General features: G+C 36.5%; 3 protein-coding genes across 7 annotated transcripts in view; 1 reads left to right on the forward strand and 2 right to left on the reverse strand.

Annotated features, from left to right (window-relative positions):
* On the reverse strand, positions 1 to 12,934 carry tmem248 (transmembrane protein 248). Its single transcript, XM_026212375.1, has 7 exons — positions 12,686 to 12,934; positions 8,671 to 8,829; positions 7,615 to 7,900; positions 6,366 to 6,516; positions 3,138 to 3,321; positions 2,361 to 2,504; positions 1 to 2,279 (listed from the first exon to the last, which is right to left on the reverse strand). Exons 1-7 carry the CDS (start codon positions 12,686 to 12,688, stop codon positions 2,259 to 2,261), a joined length of 948 nt encoding a protein of 315 aa, XP_026068160.1. The 5' UTR covers positions 12,689 to 12,934; the 3' UTR covers positions 1 to 2,258.
* On the forward strand, positions 12,811 to 18,422 carry rad51d (RAD51 paralog D). Of its 4 annotated transcripts, none has more exons than XM_026212371.1 (11): positions 12,811 to 13,210; positions 13,314 to 13,431; positions 14,577 to 14,638; positions 14,798 to 14,916; positions 15,425 to 15,506; positions 15,655 to 15,789; positions 15,927 to 16,022; positions 16,100 to 16,190; positions 16,270 to 16,340; positions 17,098 to 17,256; positions 17,378 to 18,422. In XM_026212371.1, exons 2-11 carry the CDS (start codon positions 13,320 to 13,322, stop codon positions 17,477 to 17,479), a joined length of 1,029 nt encoding a protein of 342 aa, XP_026068156.1. In that variant the 5' UTR covers positions 12,811 to 13,210; positions 13,314 to 13,319; the 3' UTR covers positions 17,480 to 18,422. The 4 variants fall into 4 exon arrangements, with proteins under 4 accessions (XP_026068156.1, XP_026068158.1, XP_026068157.1 ...); XM_026212373.1 differs by having other exon boundaries at positions 13,314 to 13,401; XM_026212372.1 differs by having other exon boundaries at positions 13,087 to 13,182; positions 13,279 to 13,431.
* lig3 (ligase III, DNA, ATP-dependent) overlaps positions 17,948 to 19,345 on the reverse strand; it is a 10,463-nt gene continuing 9,065 nt past the window's right edge. For both annotated transcript variants that reach the window (XM_026212368.1, XM_026212369.1), the window contains exon 21: positions 17,948 to 18,822. In XM_026212368.1, the coding sequence (XP_026068153.1) occupies positions 18,589 to 18,822 (234 nt within the window). In that variant the 3' untranslated portion in view covers positions 17,948 to 18,588. The remainder of the gene's footprint in view (positions 18,823 to 19,345) is intronic.

Here is a 19,345-nt window from a genome sequence, read left to right on the forward strand (position 1 = left end):
TCAGTTTTCTCCGATTTTATTCAGCAAAGCATGTGCCTACAATATCTTACAAACAGACAAAAACAGAAGGATTGTTCTCATACAAACAGGTCAGCAGGTAGAACATTTACAATCATGCATCATGACGAGTTGAAGGGCTCGCGACGTCTTTCACCGACACGAAGGAAACCGGCGAGAATTTGCGCCGCAATTTCAGACAAGGAAAGAACCTTCTACCACTTACAAATACACTTCACTCAAATGCTACGAGCCCAAAGGAAGGACGAGGGGGAAGATCAATATGATCTGAGCATCAGGCAGCATCCGTGGAATTTGTTGTCATTTTCCATTGTCCTCCAGCAGCACTGAAAGGCCAACTTTAATGAGCGCAGAATTATGAAGCAGAATGCTCTCAGAAAGGCTCCAACAGCCATCAGAATGGTTTGATCTCATCTAACGATCCCAAAGAGAAACTAGACGTGATCAAAGGTCTCAAAAAAGCACAAACACATCAGTCGAACGTACAAATAAACATCCCTAATGCAATATATTGCTATTCAAAGAGGTTTCAAAGCATCATATAGCATTTTTTAACTCTAAATTCTATCAAACTAGTTATTGTTGGATGGATTTGGCGAGTAAAACAAACAAGTGTTTGCTCTTATGCATCAAAAGAAAAAGCACAAATGAATTCCACTCTTTCCCAACCGTTACTGCAGTTTCGACTCCCAGTTGGATATGAAATGGGGAGGAAGTCAGTGTGAGCAGTACATGCTCAAAATGAATACAGCAGGTTGAACCGATGGAGGAAACTGGGCAAAGACGGTGTGGGGCGAACATGGGCGAGACAGTGCAAAGGCACATTAGTGGTTGGATGCTTGTTTATTATGGCCTTTAATATAGGGCGAAAGAAGGGGAGTGCTGATGAACCGTGACTGATGCAGCTTAAGAGGGCCGTAATTAAGCAAGGCATGATGGGAAAATGGGTTTGTCGATAAAGAGCAGTGAAACTTTGTAGGTTAAATGCAACTAGACAGAATGGAGGAGGAAAGCACTCTCTCGTAATACGGCTCATGCGATATGTCGCATGATATGCACTTCATTAGGTGGAAATGAAAACCTAAATGACAATAAGAGTAACTAAATAAGGTTGGGATGCAAAAAGACAGGTCAGATATTGCACCAAGATTAAAACGAAACAGAGGCATTGCTTGAGTATCAAACGAGGCATGAAACAAAACAATAAAAAGGCAAGAAACACAATGGACGAAAGTAGAAATGGTTTTGTAAAAAACTAAACTGGTAAGTAATGATTACCAAAAAAATATCTACAATAATGATTTACATTTTTTTAAACTACAATGTTAAATGTACAAGAGATTGATGCTGCATCACTGCTGTTAATTTGCTGATTTTACAAATACATTCATTTGAAGTGTCCAGAAACCCAGACGTGAAGCCCAAAGCCATTAATCATTGCATTCATTCAGATTACAACACAAAAATCCATTGATCCCAGAATAGGCATTTTATCTTGACTCACTAACACGGTGACATTCTGAGTAAGAGATGTTTGTGTTTTTATTTGCTTTTAAAAGGAATTTATTCAAGCGCTGTGCCAACTTCCACTTGGGCATCTCATTTAGACACGTTCACAATAAAACCAGCACGTGTTCGATGATAAATGAAGCGTGTCGTACAGAAAGCCTGCGGTCATCTCTAGTGGAACTCGTCCAAAGATCATGACCAGCAGGTTGATCATGGTACATGGCAGAGATCCACGCATCTGCCCATCCTCAAAAGAAATGCCACTGCAGAATCTGCAATGGACACTTAGGAAAGGGTCGGTTAAGACAAAGACACAAGAGGAATGACAAGGCAAAGGACACCTCCAGAGCAATCAAATGTCATAGGAAGTGATCTGATCAAGAACACAAAGAGCGAGCATGAAAGAGGTGATATTCCCCATCGGAACATTGTAGCCAAACACTGTCCTCTGTTGATGCTGGATATACTGAACATTTACAGGATGGCACAGGGTGCAGGGGGAAGCTCAGGCAGACTGCTTCTGTACTGAATTTAAGAGTCCTATCACTATTTACACAGTAGACACAGGCACTTAAAAGTCTTTGGTTGGAGTGACCCAACATTGCAGAGTAATGCATTCACAGAGCTTTTTTTCTTTTTTGCACCCTTCTCTTGGGTTCAGTAGGCAACATGTAGTTTTCTCACTTCTCTTTGCGATATGCTTCGGTTCAGATGTTCACCTTCACCCCCATCTATCCTGCAGACAAGGCCACCTGTGCAAATAAAAAAAGCACTTTTAGCATTCAACTAGTACACGTTTGTTGGGAGCTGGATGGCCATAAACCAAGTTGTACCTTTTCTTGACAGAAATCTGGGTTGTTCTGTCGAACTTTGCCAGGCCTGCCCTTGATGACTGCATAGCAGAACATTGTGATGACCATCACAAACAGGAAGTAGCTGGTGTGCATGAGGTGCAGGTTAATGAGAGAGCGATCGTCCTATCAGGAAAGAGAGTGCACTCGTGAATTATAGTGAGAATATGACAACCTGCACAACACAACTTGCCTCTTAGTTAAAATGTGCAATCAATTATGGTTACAGAAGTGTTTTTTTTTTTTTCTGGCATCAGTCTGATTAGGGGGATAGAGTAAAATATTACTTTTGAATACAGGTATGTTAGAATATGAATACTGTATTTTAAAAAGTATATGTTTACATATCACTATAAAATTAAATAAAAAATTACATAATGAAACTTGCCCACATTCAAATGGACAACACACAGATTATGATTCACTACTAGTTTCCTTTTCTTTTAGCTGGCAGTCCCGTGAAGAAATGTGAAATACAAAATGAAAAAAGTGCAGAAGGCCTAGACAAAATCCAAACATGTGGATGCAAAAGACCCACTTAAAACACGTTAAGACCAGGTGTAAACAGTAATAGATCTCAGCAGACCACTTGTGATCAGAAAAGCGTATCCTAATACCAGGTAAAAACAGGAGCTATATGTTTGTGTGTTGCTATGTGGTTGCTAGGGAGTTTTGCCTGCTATTAGTGCTGTACTTTCACGAGGCATTTAAAAACACACACACACACACTCACACAAATCGGTTACTGTCAACACTCACATCTGGAACGATGACAGTGAGCTTGGGATTCAGTGTGTGATACACCTTCCCAATGGCACCTTTGTAACACCAGAACGGGTTGTACTCCTGTGTGTACTTCGTATCTGAATCTCGTGCTGTAGTGAAAATCTTGTACCAGGATGTGGCATTACTGTAGGTCTCTGGGACACAGTGAGGCGGCTGTCTGCAGAGGATTTTCAAAACAAGGTATGAATAACTTGTTCTAGATAAAAGAAAATTCAGTTAGAACCCTTTAAAAAAACTAGTATTAGTTATGTAACACAAATTTGCATTAGGGCTGTGCAAAAGATCGAATGCGATTTTCATGCACATCTTATCAGTAAAGGTGCTCCTGTGACTAGTATTACTACTAATCTTCAGAATGTGCATTCAGATCAGGGTTGCCAGGTTTTCAAAACAAAAACTGTCTAACTGTGTCTCAAAACTAGCCCAATCAGTTTCGAGGGGGTTCACATTATAAACAATTTAAACCAGCGGACATGAAAAACAACCACCGACTTGGTAACATTGGTTCAGATGGAGGAGCATTTACCAAACAGAGCCATAGTTCATTGACAATCTACACAAAATCGCTTTCAAAATCACAGACGATTCCCAATAACGTGATATTTTGCCCCTAAAATGTAAAGGCTATGGATTACAGTTGATGTTCAGTTTCTTGCACATGTCAATGATTTTGCTTCATCAGACATCAAAACAGTTATTAATTTTGTCTTGCCAATATATATTTTTGTTTTGACTTTAAAGTGCCAGAAGCCATTGACTTGCATTTTATAAATCATGAAAGACCAAGGTGTAAACAAAAAATTTTCTTTACTGTTCTACTAAAGAAAAATCTACATATTGGATGGCCTGAGAATGAGTAAATTAAAGGGGTCATATGATGCGATTGCAATTGTCCTTTATCTTTGAAGTGCATAAAGAAGATCTGTTGCAAATCCAAAGAGATATTCTTTATAAAAGTTAAGTCAACCACATCCCCCTAAAACGGCTCGTTCTAACAGGCCCCCACACGTCTATGTCACTATGTGGGAAGATTTGCCTAATGTAGGGCTGTGCAATTAATCAGAAAAAATGGTTCGATTTTGATTTGGCCTCCAACCATTATGAAAATCCAATAATAGAGATAAAATTATTATTCCGCCCCCTTTTGCAGCTCTGTGCTTTTGTTCATCCATAAATGCCCAATTTCCCGTGCAAATCAGTAATATCATGTAACACGGTATTTGCAAAATGGGACGGGCTTGATTTATCAAAGTATATTTATTCATGTTTTTAAAAGCGTAAAAGAGATCTTGCGCTGCTCCTCAGGAAGATATATGCACTCAGAGATGGAAAACAACACTGACATGTAAAGTCATCATTTAGCTCAAATGCGTGCCTAAAGGGTTAAATACATGCAAAAAATTTCAAAATGCTGTGCTTGGTGTTTATTCGTGTATTCCTTCGTCCGTCATGTAATAAATTAACAAAAAAAGTTGAGAATGAAAATACGCATGTAACAGTAATTTGGATCCGTGCGGCTCTTAAAGTGACAGTGGGCTATATTTTATAGTTTATTTATTTCTGTAATAGGCTGTACCACGCTACATTAACCTTTTCATATAAACTGCAATAAATACAAGACTAGAGCCAAACTAATACTGAAATTAGACATTAATAATAATTAGTATAGTGAAATGAAGTAATCATACTGTTTGAGACGTGCATAAAAAAAGGACAGTTCATTTAACTTTTTATTCTATTGTATTTGTCCTTTGCTTTTTTATTACTGACAGTTTTCAATAATTTTGAGGACTTTTTGTTTGTTTGAAATTTTGCTGGTCTCTCTACAATGTAGATGTCATAGCAACCTTATTTATTAAATAAATCACTCATATCAAGTTTTGGTCATATGCCCCCCCATAATCCTGTAAAATAATCGTGATTGCCATAATTGAGCCACCCTAGCATAACGCTGCCCAAATGTTCACGCAAAGAAAGAAGGTGTAACTTTTATTCTCCCTGTTACCATCACCATGTTGTGGAGAAGCTGCGTGTTTCGTTGTAAAAGCTGTTCCAAAACACTGTTCCAGAACAGTTCAACCCAAACAGTGTGCAGCGCATTTTACAGAGGATGAGGACTGTTTCCTGTGAGAGTATACCTATAATGCTGTTGTCTGTTTCTATAAAGTGAGGCAGTTCCAACTTTGAAGGACAGTCTGGCACTTCTGACTCACAGCCTGTAAGTACATTTACATATTTAAAGGATTTGCCACTGATGATTCAAATGCGAGTTTTGAGCAGTTTGAGTAGAGCTTGTTTGTCGTTTCTCCAATAACATATGCAGACATGGTTTTATGTTTATGCAGAGCGATATGCAATGCAACTTGTAAAAAGACAGTATAAGTCATTATAATTATACACACTTGAGGCATTCGGCTAATAACAAAGCACCGGATAGCTGGCCAATCAGCATATACCTCGCTTTTCAGAACAATGAGCTTTTTAGAAATCTACGCATTTCAGAAAGGTGAGGAATAGAGGAGCAACAATCATGTACATTATGAGGAAAATAATGTGTTTTTTTGTACATTAAACCGCATAATCACATTGCATTACACCATATACACAAAATAATGTTCTTTTTAGCATCGTCATATGACCCCTTTAAAAGCAAATTTTCAATTTTGGGTGAACAATGACTTTAAACACTCATTTCTCAAGTCTTATTTACAGAGAAAATACAGAGATGAAAACCTACAATATCTGATATGGCAATATACAAAAAAAAAAAAAAAAACAGTAAGGGAAAATAGGATAAGATTAAGCTGTACCACCCCCTTTATCTAACAAACTGTGCATCTAAACATATATTTATAAAGAGCTCATCACACCAGGCATATTGTTGATAACTAAAACATGCATATACTCTATATATCAATTTTTTTTTTTTTATTATCCACATCTACTTATTTGGCTCAGCTTACAGGAAAAAGAGCTTTCCTTCTGAAGGCATGAAAAAATATTACTAATATTTACTACCGTTACAAAAATTTTCCAGCATCCCTATAGAAGACAAGTGGTATGTAACTACTGTTAAGTGTGCTGTTGTAAACTACTGCACTACATTTGAATATTATGGTTTTACTTTTGCTGATAATAACAGACCTGATTTAGAAGTTAAACTATACACAAAAAAATGTAAGGTGACTTCTGGACACTTACACTGTGACTGGGAAGACATTACTGGCTGCTGTGATGGTCATACAGGTGCTGAAGACCATCTGCTCACAGCGACCATGCAGAACGCAGTCGTCTGAGTTCCAGGCTACCGGCAGAGTGAATGTGATGTTCATCTCTTCATGGGCCTCTCTGCCTTTAATGACACAAACACACACCCACACAGAGTCAACGTGTTCTGCAAAACAAAGGGAGCTTAGAGGTGCCTGCAAGTGATATCTAGAGGGTATTTATCTTCGGCCTCTCTCCCAATGCGATCCGTTTGTGAACAGCAGACCATTGTTTTAACTGGACTACATTCAGCCAAAACACCAGGGGCCCATGCTTCTTATGTCGCTAACTCTGTTAGCTGGTTTTGAGTGTTGATGATTTGGCATGATCTTGGATCATTTGGTTCTTCAAAGCTCATACCGGAGTTGCTGTCATAGCAACAGATCTGTAAGCTTTAACCTGCTTGGGAGCAGGCTTATTTCATGTAAACACGATTAGATTGCATCTTTTTATGCAGAATTGATACTTAAAATCTGCAATAATTAAAAATTCCTATAATTAAACTACTACATAGCCGGATTTACTCATTTAAAGTTTCATTAGTGATGAAATAATTACTTTATAACTGTATTAGACTTACACAAATGCTATACAGTTAATATGAGTCAAAGGTGACAACCTTTTATGGGAGTGGCTTGATGGAGGGCAGGAGATGCAGATAACTTGATCTTGACTTTAACTTTAATCAATGCTGTCAAATAACAAATCTGCTTCAAAGAACAAATTAAATGAATTGCTAATTTCAACACTGAAATAAAAATGTAAAACCTGTACAAACACAATTTCATGATGCAACAGACACAGCATAAGGAAGAGTTTCTAACTGATATGCATCTTGAAAATGCATTTTCTCTAATGCACACATACAAGTTAGCCAGACCAATTTTATTTTGGCACAATTTCAACTGAAGCAGCTAAATATACGTTATCATTATTACTGTCAGGATTTATCTATGATTTGAGTAAGTTTAATGGTCTTTCCTCACTGGCGAATATTGCTGTACACATCCAAAAACAGGTAGTTTCCTATCAAAGAAGTGCAAAATTCTTATTGCTTAGTAAATATGCAAGTTAGGAAACAGTCTATGTGAAAAAGTGACAGAATCACTGGCCATGTGGAGGTATGCTATCAGATAGAATTTCCAACAAACACATAGAGGTTAAAAAAAGAATAGAGACATACCTGAAAGGCCAACTTGCTGCCCAAGCACACTGGCATAGAGGTGGGTAATATTGCGTGAGTAGCCCCCAAATGGCCTCAGTGGATCCAGGGTCAATGTGATGGCCACAGAGATGTTGATCGGCCCCGGGTCCTCCAGCAGGGGTGGTGACTGGGTGCTGGATCGTGTTTGACTGCTGGTCACTGTGCTCTCTGGAGTGATGGACTCGTTCAAGCTGTGCTTGAGGGTCTCGTTTTCTGAGATGCAAAAGTCAAGCTCATTGAATCGGAGAAGAAAGGTGTTCCAATCCTAGAGAGAGAGAAGAAAAAAAGTTTACAAAATTGATTTCCTAAGTTGATTTCCTGATCAATAATAATGCCCAGATGAACATGATTTTCATACCTGTATGGCTACAACTGTGTAATTATTAATTGAAACTATTAAAAACAGTGTGTCATAATTTAAATAATGTTGAAATAAAATAGGACCTAATATTAGATGAAAAAGAATTTAAATTAAATATTCTATTTAAATGTAATATTGTTTCAATATTATTTCCCCACTAAATGATATAGCTGTATACATTCTAAATTTTCAAACACATGTAGATTCCCATCAAGGAACTGCAAACTTCTAATAGTAGAAATCATTTATGGTAACTCAATTTAAATAGAGAGAGAGAGAGGGAGAGGGAGATTTTATTGAACTCTAAAATAAATATAAATAAATAAATAAAAAGAATACAATAAAAAATAGAAATATAGCTGATAAATGACTGAAATAAATATAGAAATAAATAAATAAAAATATATATTAAATTAATAAAAATAAAATGACTAAAACTTAAAATGAAAATAAATTAAAGCTATATAAAATAAAAACTTACACAAATTACATTACTAAAATTGTAAATATGATTAAAATTAAAAGTGAAAATATACAAAATTAATTTAAAATATCAATAAAAAATAGAATAGTATAAAATAAAACTAAAATAACACCTGTTTACTTATCATTAACCATTACATTCTCAAGTATTCACAGCTTAAACATTTGAGCTAAACCAAGGCTTTTCCTACCTCAGTCATTTCAGGTGATTTGATTTCCTTGATCTTAAAGAAGTATCCTATAGTGAGGAAAGCGATAGCCACAGCGCTGACGCTGACCATAAAAATGACCAGCGGTGGACGGTTACTTATGTAGATCTTTAGATTGTCCAGTGGATTCAACAACAAAACCTGCAACGAGAGAGAAAAGAAGTCCCTCAAGCTTAGGCAAACTTTCCCCCACATCAACACTGGCACTGAATTCACAAACACTGAATCACACGCCAGTAAATTCTAATTAACGTCTGACATCTTCTGAATAAGAACCGGTTTATATGTTCTTAATCTTACCTGTAAGGCACAAAGGTTTGCTAAGCACTAACATATGGCTCCAAGTCAATATTTGGGTCTTATTAGTTCATTATTTGTTCTCTCTTCACTTCTATGTATGACAAGAGCTGAACTGTGAAGTTTCACAACTTGCTTTGGAGTCATCAAGACATCTGTGTGCACCTAAATACCAGTCAATGGCAGATCTTGATTCAAAGTCTTGCTTCTGAATTTCGCACAATATCAATATTAATAAGGATTACTCATAACAAAATCAAATATTATTGCAGCTTAAGAATAATTAGAGGACTAATTCAATAGTGCAGAGAACATGCAAGCAGAAACACCACACCCCACACACATACCAGAACAAATCTTTATTGTACATATATATATCGCGATGTTTTCATTTGCATTTAAATAATAATAAAAAAACATGATTTTCTTTTGCCCATAAAAAAAAGATGAAACCGCTCATTTAAGCAGTTAAAAGAAACTAGACCAAGTGATCACTTTTTTTTTTATCACGCTTTTTATTAAATGAACACATATAGGCCTGTATGTAACTGAAGTAGTGCAAAACAAGTACAGAAAGTACACGGTCAACTTTTTAGTGCATGCAATTCAGAAGTTTTTAAGCTAAGAACACAAGTCTGTCAACTGTCTGCGGTTTTAAGAGAAACTCTGTGGCATGAAACGATGTTCCTACTGACACTAAAAACCCTCTTAAATGGGGAGCTAGTTGCTGAAGCACATAGCTATTTGTTATATATAAATATATATTAATGAATATCAAAGACTTTTGCACTCTCTCTGTCTTATGAAAACTGGTAAATATAACAGTGAAAATCCCTAATAGTAATTCCAAACAGACAGTCTCTGTTTCTCTATTCAAACATCAGTGATCGTGTAAGTGCATTTATTCAGCGATCACAATCGCAAACAATACAGTCGAGATCTCATGACAGAACACAGACCGGCTGAACGACGCTTTCATTTAGATCGCTAAACTTCAGCTTGTTAGTGTTTTCAGATCATCGTCGATGGCGCTTCTGCAATGGGGAGTGAGCACATAATCAAACATTGGTCAGAAAATGTATCATTGTGACAGCGAAGCTCTGATTCGGAGATTTAAACTCTTGTTATCTGGCAACCGCTCTCATGAACGCTCTCGTAGTAGAGGCGTGTAGAGCCCCGCAGTTACAGGTTCCTTTTTTGGACGTTCGGCATGTTCGTTTGGGAAAGTATGCTTGAATTTGAAATATTCTATATTCCCGATATTTTACATCGTCGTCAAAATTATTCCGATATTATCGCTTATATTCGATATATATCGCCCAGTCCTACTTGTTTGTGCATTATGCCACTTGCTTATCGTGATTCTCTGATTGGTGGAAATTTCTCTGCAAAATCAGGGATAATGTTGTTTTTCAAGAGATACTATTTATGAAATTCTCGTCAAATGTCTGTTTTGTTTAATGGCATTTCACAGACCTTTAGAGGTGGCATATATGAAATTCAAGACTTGGCCATAATTATATAAAGTATATAATTATATACTATATAATTATAGAAAATATAGGCCTAAATACCAAAGTGCAGTAAACAGTAAAACTATATTGCGTTCCAACCCAGTGTGTTTTTGATTAGAATAATACCTTTAAACAATATGATAAAATATAATTTTACAGTATCAAGAAGAGTAATGGAGTAATAATATATATCGCCCAGTCCTACTTGCTTGTGCATTATGCCACTTGCTTATCGTGATTCTCTGATTGGTGGAAATTTCTCTGCAAAATCAGGGATAATGTTGTTTTTCAAGAGGAATTCTTATGTTGAATATGATTTTTTAAAAACAAGTTCAAATAATGCAGACTGATGGTTTCAATAGAATTATATTAACAACCCTTTAGCTCACAATATCACAACTGAATGAATTGGGTTTTTACTTCTGGAACTTAGTTGCTGCACTATCCACCTTATTTATTTTATTATTTTTTCATGCATTTTGCAACTTGAATATGCAAGTTTTCTGGGGACAGCTGCTTCCAGAGATTTTCACTGAAAAAAAAGTCCATTACTCCTCTTGATACTGTAGAATTATATTTTATCATATTGTTTAAAGGTATTATTCTAATCAAAAACACACTGGGTTGGAACGCAATATAGTTTTACTGTTTACTGCACTTTGGTATTTAGGCCTATATTTTCTATAATTATATAGTATATAATTATATACTTTATATAATTATGGCCAAGTCTTGAATTTCATATATGCCACCTCTAAAGGTCTGTGAAATGCCATTAAACAAAACAGACATTTGACGAGAATTTCATAAATAGTATCTCTGGTTTGTTAGGTCCTATATTTGCTCTGTCAAAACTATACATGATCTCAAGAATTGACAGCAGACAGTTAAGGGAAGTATTGTTACAAATATGTATTCCTAGTAGTAAAGAAACTGTGAAGCAGAAGGAATCGTAAATTACAAAAGATTTAGCCGTTCATAAAACTTCAAATAATGGTGACCATGCCCGTCAGTTTTTAAACTCACCACGAGATCAAGATTCATAACATTTATTTTATGGAATCTTAAAGTGTTAAATTATTTCTCCATGCACATTGTATTTATTATCACAAAGTGTGTAAAAAAAAAAGCCAATAAACAGTCTGTGTAAACAGACATTTAACAATTTTTAATTAATAAATCGTATTTCTGATTTGATATTTCCTATACTTGATCTGTTGAATCCAGAAATGGCCTGAAGAACTGGCAACAGATTATTTGTACAAAAATGTCTTACTCATAAGTTGAAAAGGAAACGTTTAAAAAACAGAATCATTAAGCAGAAATATAGATCATAACCGTTAAACTCCTTAGGACTAGCTTCCCTAATTTTACAGTCATGGGTCTAACAGGTGTCCTGACATTTTATCCTACACGTCAGATTTTCCAACCAGGGTTTACTGCGCATGCGCACATCAATATTTCGTCCTTTTTCTCATCCTAAACAATATTTAATGTATCTGCATTACTGTAAGGATATGTTTAGGGTTTGGTTAGGTGTAGACTTTAATAAAAACACAATCTAATAGATAGAAAAAATATTTATTGTTGTTTCCTGTAGCTGTATCCCTTTTAGCTACAACTGCGAAAATAACACAGAATTACTCTATTTGCATTGCTTTAAGAGTAGGTTTAGGTAGGTGTATATATTAATAAGCCATAACTTACAGTAACATTTTTAGTTGTTGAATTGTACTACCCACTGTTTTAATGTGAAGTAGCAAAATTTGACAGGATAGGACAAATAGACAGAACACCGGCAGGTAACGTTACACTCGGTTATGTTTCATGACGGCCTGAATCTCTCATAGTGTGCAGCACATATCCAGCGGTCACATCTACATGACGGCTGCGAGTCAAAACTCCAGTGAGCGAAATAGAAAGCATTTGTGGGGCATCACTGTCTGTGACGCCTGTAAATGCAGTACATACATACTATGTTTTGACACACAGATCTAGCTGCCTGTGTTAGCTACGCGCTCTGATCTGAACGTCACGTATCATTACTGTTCCCACAAAAACAGCTCAATCTGGCAACATGCTACGCAAGCAGCTATGCGGCTAGGTAGTTACGCAATCATTCCCAACTACACAAATACGACCTGTTAAGCGATTAACGTAAAACAAGCTGGAAATCTCAAACTCACCATTTTGCCCCCGCGAGTGCGTGCGTACGACAGCTGCAGGCGGCTAAAGCTAACAGACTCGAGGCTAACGGGCCTGAGCGACAAACACACAGCTAACAGCGGTATATGAGTGTACAACACTCCTTCCCATTATTTGCACCTGCACTATATTCTCAAAACACGGTTTTTTTTTGCCTTTGCGTCTATAGCGAGCTGCTGGTTGACGGAAACAAACTGACTGCAGATGTCTCCTATGTGTGTTTAGGAACCAGCAGAACCAATCGCGTTACTTTCACTTCTCTACGCAATCCACGATCACGCGAGGCGGGGCTTAGCACAAAAAGAAAGCCTGTCATTGGCTTAGGCAATACGAAGGAGGCTGTGATTGGAGGGTTCTCCTGTCAATTGCGCTGCTCGCTGACTGGTGTTGAAATGTGGCGGGCAGCAATATGAAGTCATGAAGATGTCTCATAATATGTAAAGACACCCAGAAGAACCCTGATGTGAAGGACATATGTGTATGTTGATGGGTTTTCTAGCCATCTGGTGAGAAGATCGAGCATTTTGTTGTTAAGCTGTTTAACGTAGCGTTTTTGTTATCTCCTTTTTATTAGCATTGCTGTCGATTGTGTTCTTAAACTCTGTCTAGGGAGTCATGGTGATCTTGAGAGAAGGGATCTGCCCTGGAATAAACGAGGAATTCATTAAGGCCTTACAGTCAGAGGATATCAAAACAGGTGTTGACAATGATCATCAAATAGCAACATGTAACTAGCTTCAGTTCATTTCATCTTTACTGCACTAACAAGTAGTAACGTTACTATATAGTAGGAGATTATTAAACCATCTAACGTTACCAGAGTAATATCTTATAAAAAATGTTTAAAAGAATCTAATAATTCTAACTAATGTTCGATTTATTTACTGTGTAATTAACTTGGGTTCTTTTTTATTGTGTTGAAATTATATATCTGTATATTGTGTATTCTATGCTTCTGTAGTTATTTACTCATCCTATATTGTTCCTAAAAGCCTAAACAATTTTTTACCACATTAAATGCAAAATAACATTTTTTTTTCTTCACATAGCTGTTCATTCATACATCCACAGATCATGGTGATCAAATCTGTCAGTCTTTAAAATCACCATCAAATAAAAAATGGGCAATTATTTTTTTGATTGGAATTTTGCAGTGCTAAATGATTTCTCCAGGCACATCTTTTTTCCCTTCTCATTCGTGTATCCTTATAACTATAATCATCAAGTGGTCTAAATGACTGGAGAAGTCTATAATACATAACTAGAGAGAAGCCTGTTGTTTTTACCAAAAGATTCAGTTTAACCTTTTGATAAAGGTTGAAAAATATGCAGATTAATCATTCACAGTATGATCGATAACACAAATAGAAATATAAAATAGAATAAAAATAGATATAACATTTTATGTTGTCTTATAACTGACTAAAGAAACCCATACAAGCACCATTAAAGAATTCCATGTGAAATATGAGATATATTCATAATATAAGTTTTGAGCCATAAGATGGCTTTGATAATGAAATTCATGTCAGAAACCTGTCAAACAACCAATGTTATTCTGGCCTCGACTGCCTTTGTGGTGGGAAAAAAAATACTTGAATAATGAAATAATTTTGGTCTGTTCTTCACAAAAAAATATTTGAGTTGAGTTTGACAAATAACTGTTGTATAAAAAAAGAGCTGAGTGAGCTCCAACAAAAAAAAAAAAAAAAACACAGCTCAGTTTGAAACTACATGAATAAAAAATCAGAGGACTGTTCACTGAAGTACAGTTGCTGATCAAGCACTATTGTCTCTTATGGGAATGAATAAAGTATTCTTTACTCTATGACTGCCTGAGGCCTTGTAATAATACATGTTTAATTCTTTCAGTTGAGGACTTTGTCTCATGTAACCCAGAAGAACTTGCACAAAAGTGTTCATTGTCTTACAAGGTATGTGGAACGACTTGATTTTTAGTGTGCCAGATTTCTTACTTCAGCCAACGCATATTCAAGCAGGCCTCACCTTTATTTACCACTAACCATCACAGAGACTGGGTAACTAAGCTAAACAAAGTTAGCACACTAAATACTGTCTATGTTATCTTGCAGGCTCTAGTAGCTGTTCGACGTGTGCTCTTGGCTCAATACACAGCTTTTCCCGTCTCTGGAGCTGATCTCTATGAGGAACTCTTGAGCGCCACAGCAATCTTGTCCACTGGCAATCCCAGGTCCCGAACATATATGTGGAGGATTCATAGTATAATATGGTTGTAATTGAAAAGTTTGGGGTCATTTTTTTTTTTTTTTTAAGAAATTAATATTTATAAGGATGCATTTCAAAATTAAAAGTGACAGTAGATACATTTATGTTTCTATTTTAAATAAATGCTGTTTTTTGTATTCATAAACAAATGAAATAATCACAATTTCCACAAAAAATGTTAAGCAAAATAATTGTTTACAACATAAAAATAAGAAGTATTTCTTCAGCGTATTAGACTAATTTCTGAAGGATCATGATCATTGGCTGCTGAATAAATTACATTTGAAAATATATTCAAATTACATATATTTTTAAGTGTATTTTTGATCAACAAATACAGCTTTGGTGAACATAATAGACTTCTTTGAAAAAAAAAAAAATAATAGTCTCACCAACCTCAAACTTTTGAATGGTATCAGGTTTATGTATTTTGTATTGAAGCTCTGAGCAAAACTGTGCCGTTTTGTCTTCAGTTTGGATAAGCTGTTGGATTCTGGGCTCTACACGGGGGAAATAACTGAGCTGACAGGAAGTCCAGGGAGTGGGAAAACACAGGTGATCTTTTGTCCTGGAAACTCTTCTCAGTTTCTTGATCCTGCTCTACAATGTCAAAATCGAGCTTGGATTTATTACCTGTAAAGGTTGGGTGGGCAAATAGGTGAGTGTTCAATAATGCTCTGTGTGTGTCTCGATCACTTTGTAGGTGTGTTTTAGTGTTGCAGTGAATATATCCCACCAGCTGAAGCAGACAGTGTTTTACATCGACACAAAGAGTGGTATGTGTGCGAACCGACTGCTTCAGATGCTACAAACCAAGACCCCCAATATGGAGGAGCAGGTAAATAAATTATAATTTAGCAATTAGTAGTGCAACTATTCCAAACAAACAGCAATTGTGTCATAAAGCTGATTCTTTTAAACAGTATTATATCACACTGTGCTACAGAGGTTAAGTTTTTCCTTTTCAATACGTAGATGGAGGCACTTCAGAAAATCAAGGTGTTCAGAGTATTCGATGTCTTCTCTTTGCTCGCATGTCTTCAACATCTGAGATCAAATGATCTTCAGAAGGTAAGTGTTGTTCTTTTTTTTTTAAAGTCTGTTGATGTAAGAGGTTGTTTGTAGCAGAACTCTTGAATGTTCCCTAGGCGTCTATCGGAGGTGGTTCAGTCAAAGCGCTGATGGTGGATTCGGTCTCTGCTGTGCTCTCATCCATGCTCGGAGGGAAACAGAATGAGGGTATTTGTTTTCAATATCGCATTATAAGATTCAAGATCTCATCATAATGTTCTGTTCTAATTAGCATCTTATGCATCAGGTATGTCTTTGCTGATGCAAGTTGCTGGGGAGCTGAAGATGATCGCCAAAGACTTCAACATTGCTGTGCTGGTAAACACCTTTCTGTTTCCTCTTACAAACAAAAGTGGAATTATTACTGAATTTCTAAATTGTGGGTACAAGCCTGGAGAAGTCTAATGTGAATAAATACTGCCCGTTTTGTTCAAAATATAATATGGAATTGCTTCTTGTGAATGATGATAAAATGAAAATTCACCTTATGAATTTAAGTGCAAGTTAGATCATAATGAAAAATACATCCATAAAGATATTCTTATTTTGTTGCAATATTGGAAAAAGACTTCTCCGGTCATTTAGTCTGCCTAAATACCGCCACTTTCTTAGAATTATCTGCAAGTTCATATTCACACAATGCATTTCATCCACTCAACAACTGATTGTTTTTTTTTTTCCCCCAATAATTTATTTGACTTGGATCGAAGTCACAAGATCTGTCGCAGTGTGTCCAAGTCCATGGTCTTCCTGCAGATTTGGGCTATTTTAACACTGTTGCACGGGTTGCTTTTCATGTCTGCAGGTTTAAGCAACCCCAATAATCTGATATTTAACCACTAAAATGCTAATTTTACCAGGGGAACCCCACCAAAAATGTGTATTTTACCCTACCATAATGTGATTTTTACTGGGGAACCCTCTTGGAATGTGATTGGGCTAGTTTTGAGTAGCAATTGGGCGGGTTTTGTCAGGAAAACCTGGCAACCCTGATCGGTCACAAGTCACAGTCTGTGACTGAATATTGAAATGTCTTTTGAAATAAATTCTGGTTCTGTGAATTCTTACACTGTAGGTGACAAACCATGTGACCAGAGATGGGAATGGGCATTTGAAGGCTGGACTGGGACAGTCATGGAGTCATGTGCCACGCACACGTGTGCTCCTGCAGAGAGTGGAGGACGCTGAGACTTCATCCTTACGAACCGCAACTCTGACCAAATCATCACGACAGGTGCCTTTTGAGCAAATGATCCTGTTTTTCAAGAATATCCCAGTAAAGGCTTTTACTTAGAGGGGTACACATGGGACATAACTTGTATTTACTGTTGTTGTTGTTTTTAAATTCTCTTCAGGCTTGTCATCTGGTAGAGGAGTTTGATCTTTGTCACTGGTCTGAAGAGAAGAGAACCTCCATTTCAGGCAAGAGGAAACTAGAGGAAAGAAGTAAACCTTGACAAAAACAAAAATCCACTGTTTTCAGTGACAACACAAATGGCTGGTCTTATTTGATTTCAAACAGACTATGTAGGAGGTCTATTTAGAGTCAGTGTAAATATGTATAATATTTCTACAAACAATTTCTGTTGTGGTCTTTGACAAGTGTTAAGACATGTTATTTCTTTGAATGAATTTTTTTGTATATGTACTGTTTAATCAAGTCAAAATGACCTTGCATTCTTTTTTCTAAAAAAAAACATTTGCATAATGTTGGCATCTTATATATTAAATGAAATTGAGAAAAAAAAACAGATTCATTGTCCTCGGTACCACCAGTAAAACTGCACATTAGTGACCATTTTCAATGGAAAAACTAAATCCATTTTTGCATTAATTCTGCAACTCACCTCTGTGTGTCAGTATAACTCCAAAAATAACTGATTAGACAAGAGACTCATAAAAAGACACTCATACAATCACTCATGTTGGAGAACAGAACTGCTGTTCCCTGTTGTGTGCTCACACTTCAGGTACAAATCAATTTCTTTGTGCATAAAAGGCTTGTTTTAATTAGAATGTTGAAATTCTACACAACTACCATTACTAAGCTAGAGGGCTCTTACCCAATTAACTCTACACAATTATTCATTCCACAATCATGCCTTATGGCTGTTACTATTGTATTGTTGATTACTCATCCTGTGCCCAAGAGCATACTCCATACAAACATCCCTTTCAAAACAGATAAATGACACCTCATCATGAAGTCATCAAAATCATTAGTTATCGACCTCTGAAGAATAAGCTTATAATATGAGTGGCAGCATTGGCCAATGACACCAAGGTTTAAAATGATAAATATAGGAATTCATAATGAGAAATAAATGTCAAAACCAACAAAATTGAAAACAGATAGCTTTCTAGTACAATGTGTGTAATACCACAATGTGGTAAAGCTAACAAAAATATTAAATTGAGACACCAGTTAGAAAAACTTCATTCAGGTCGTTATTGCTGGAGCTGTGGGTCTGATGAAGCTGGTTTGCGGTTCTCTAATGAACAATGTCATTATAGGACAAAATGCCTGAGCTTTGTGGTAGTGTCCTTCCAACAGTCTCTACCTCATTCAGCAGGGAGGAACCACCCTCCTCTTTCGGATGCATTCCCAGATCCAGTTGGAGGTGACCCTCTGGGCTGAACAGTCGTCCTCTGGCTCTCCCAGTGTATGTGTGGCTGAAGCAGTGTCAAACTCTGGCACCAAATCTCCATCGTACGCTAGGAAGTAGCGCCGAAGCTTCTCAAAGTCCTGCATTGACTCTGGGAGGTAGAGCTTCACGCCTGTGAAAATGTCCAGTAGTGTCTGCAGGAAGAAGACAAGGGCTTTAGTGGTGATGAAGTATTGTAACAGCAAAATTACACCCTTTAGCTTTTTTTTTTTATATATACACTTAAGTCAGTGGGGTCCAGTGATGTTTGGCCACTCTAACTTTCACTGCATAGGTAAAAACCGTTATATAAAATACAGAATATCTTTGGATGAAAGTTAAGTCACAGGTTTTCAATGCACTAACATTACACAGATCTAATATAAACATGCTATTTCTTTCATAGCTGTTTACAGTCACAGACATAGCCGTCAGTTTTGTAACGTGTGCTTTTAAGTGAATTTTGTATCCGATGATCCCTTTAACAACCGTGTGTGTATTTGACCGTTTCAGTGCAATAAGACATGAAAGAGAACTGCTGTGTGACGACAGATTTCAGTGCGCATGGTTTGGATGTGTGTGCCCAGAAAATCGTATACTCAGTTGTCAGTCTAAAGTTTAAACTGATATGGTTTTAAAACACCATTTCAGTATTATAGGATTTGATAAAAACATGTT

Source organism: Carassius auratus, chromosome 30 (genome assembly GCF_003368295.1).
Source record: "Carassius auratus strain Wakin chromosome 30, ASM336829v1, whole genome shotgun sequence".
NCBI classification, from domain to species: domain Eukaryota; kingdom Metazoa; phylum Chordata; class Actinopteri; order Cypriniformes; family Cyprinidae; genus Carassius; species Carassius auratus.

Coding starts and splice junctions, on each gene's coding strand:
- rad51d (XM_026212371.1), top strand. CDS start 13,320: ATGGTGATCTTGAGAGAAGGGATCTGCCCTGGAATAAACGAGGAATTC. Junction 13,432..14,576: donor TGATCATCAAATAGCAACAT/GTAACTAGCTTC, acceptor TAATTCTTTCAG/TTGAGGACTTTGTCTCATGT. Junction 14,639..14,797: donor AGTGTTCATTGTCTTACAAG/GTATGTGGAACG, acceptor GTTATCTTGCAG/GCTCTAGTAGCTGTTCGACG.
- tmem248 (XM_026212375.1), bottom strand. Junction 7,901..8,670: donor AATCACCTGAAATGACTGAG/GTAGGAAAAGCC, acceptor CTCTCTCTCTAG/GATTGGAACACCTTTCTTCT. Junction 2,505..3,137: donor TCACTGTCATCGTTCCAGAT/GTGAGTGTTGAC, acceptor CTTTCCTGATAG/GACGATCGCTCTCTCATTAA.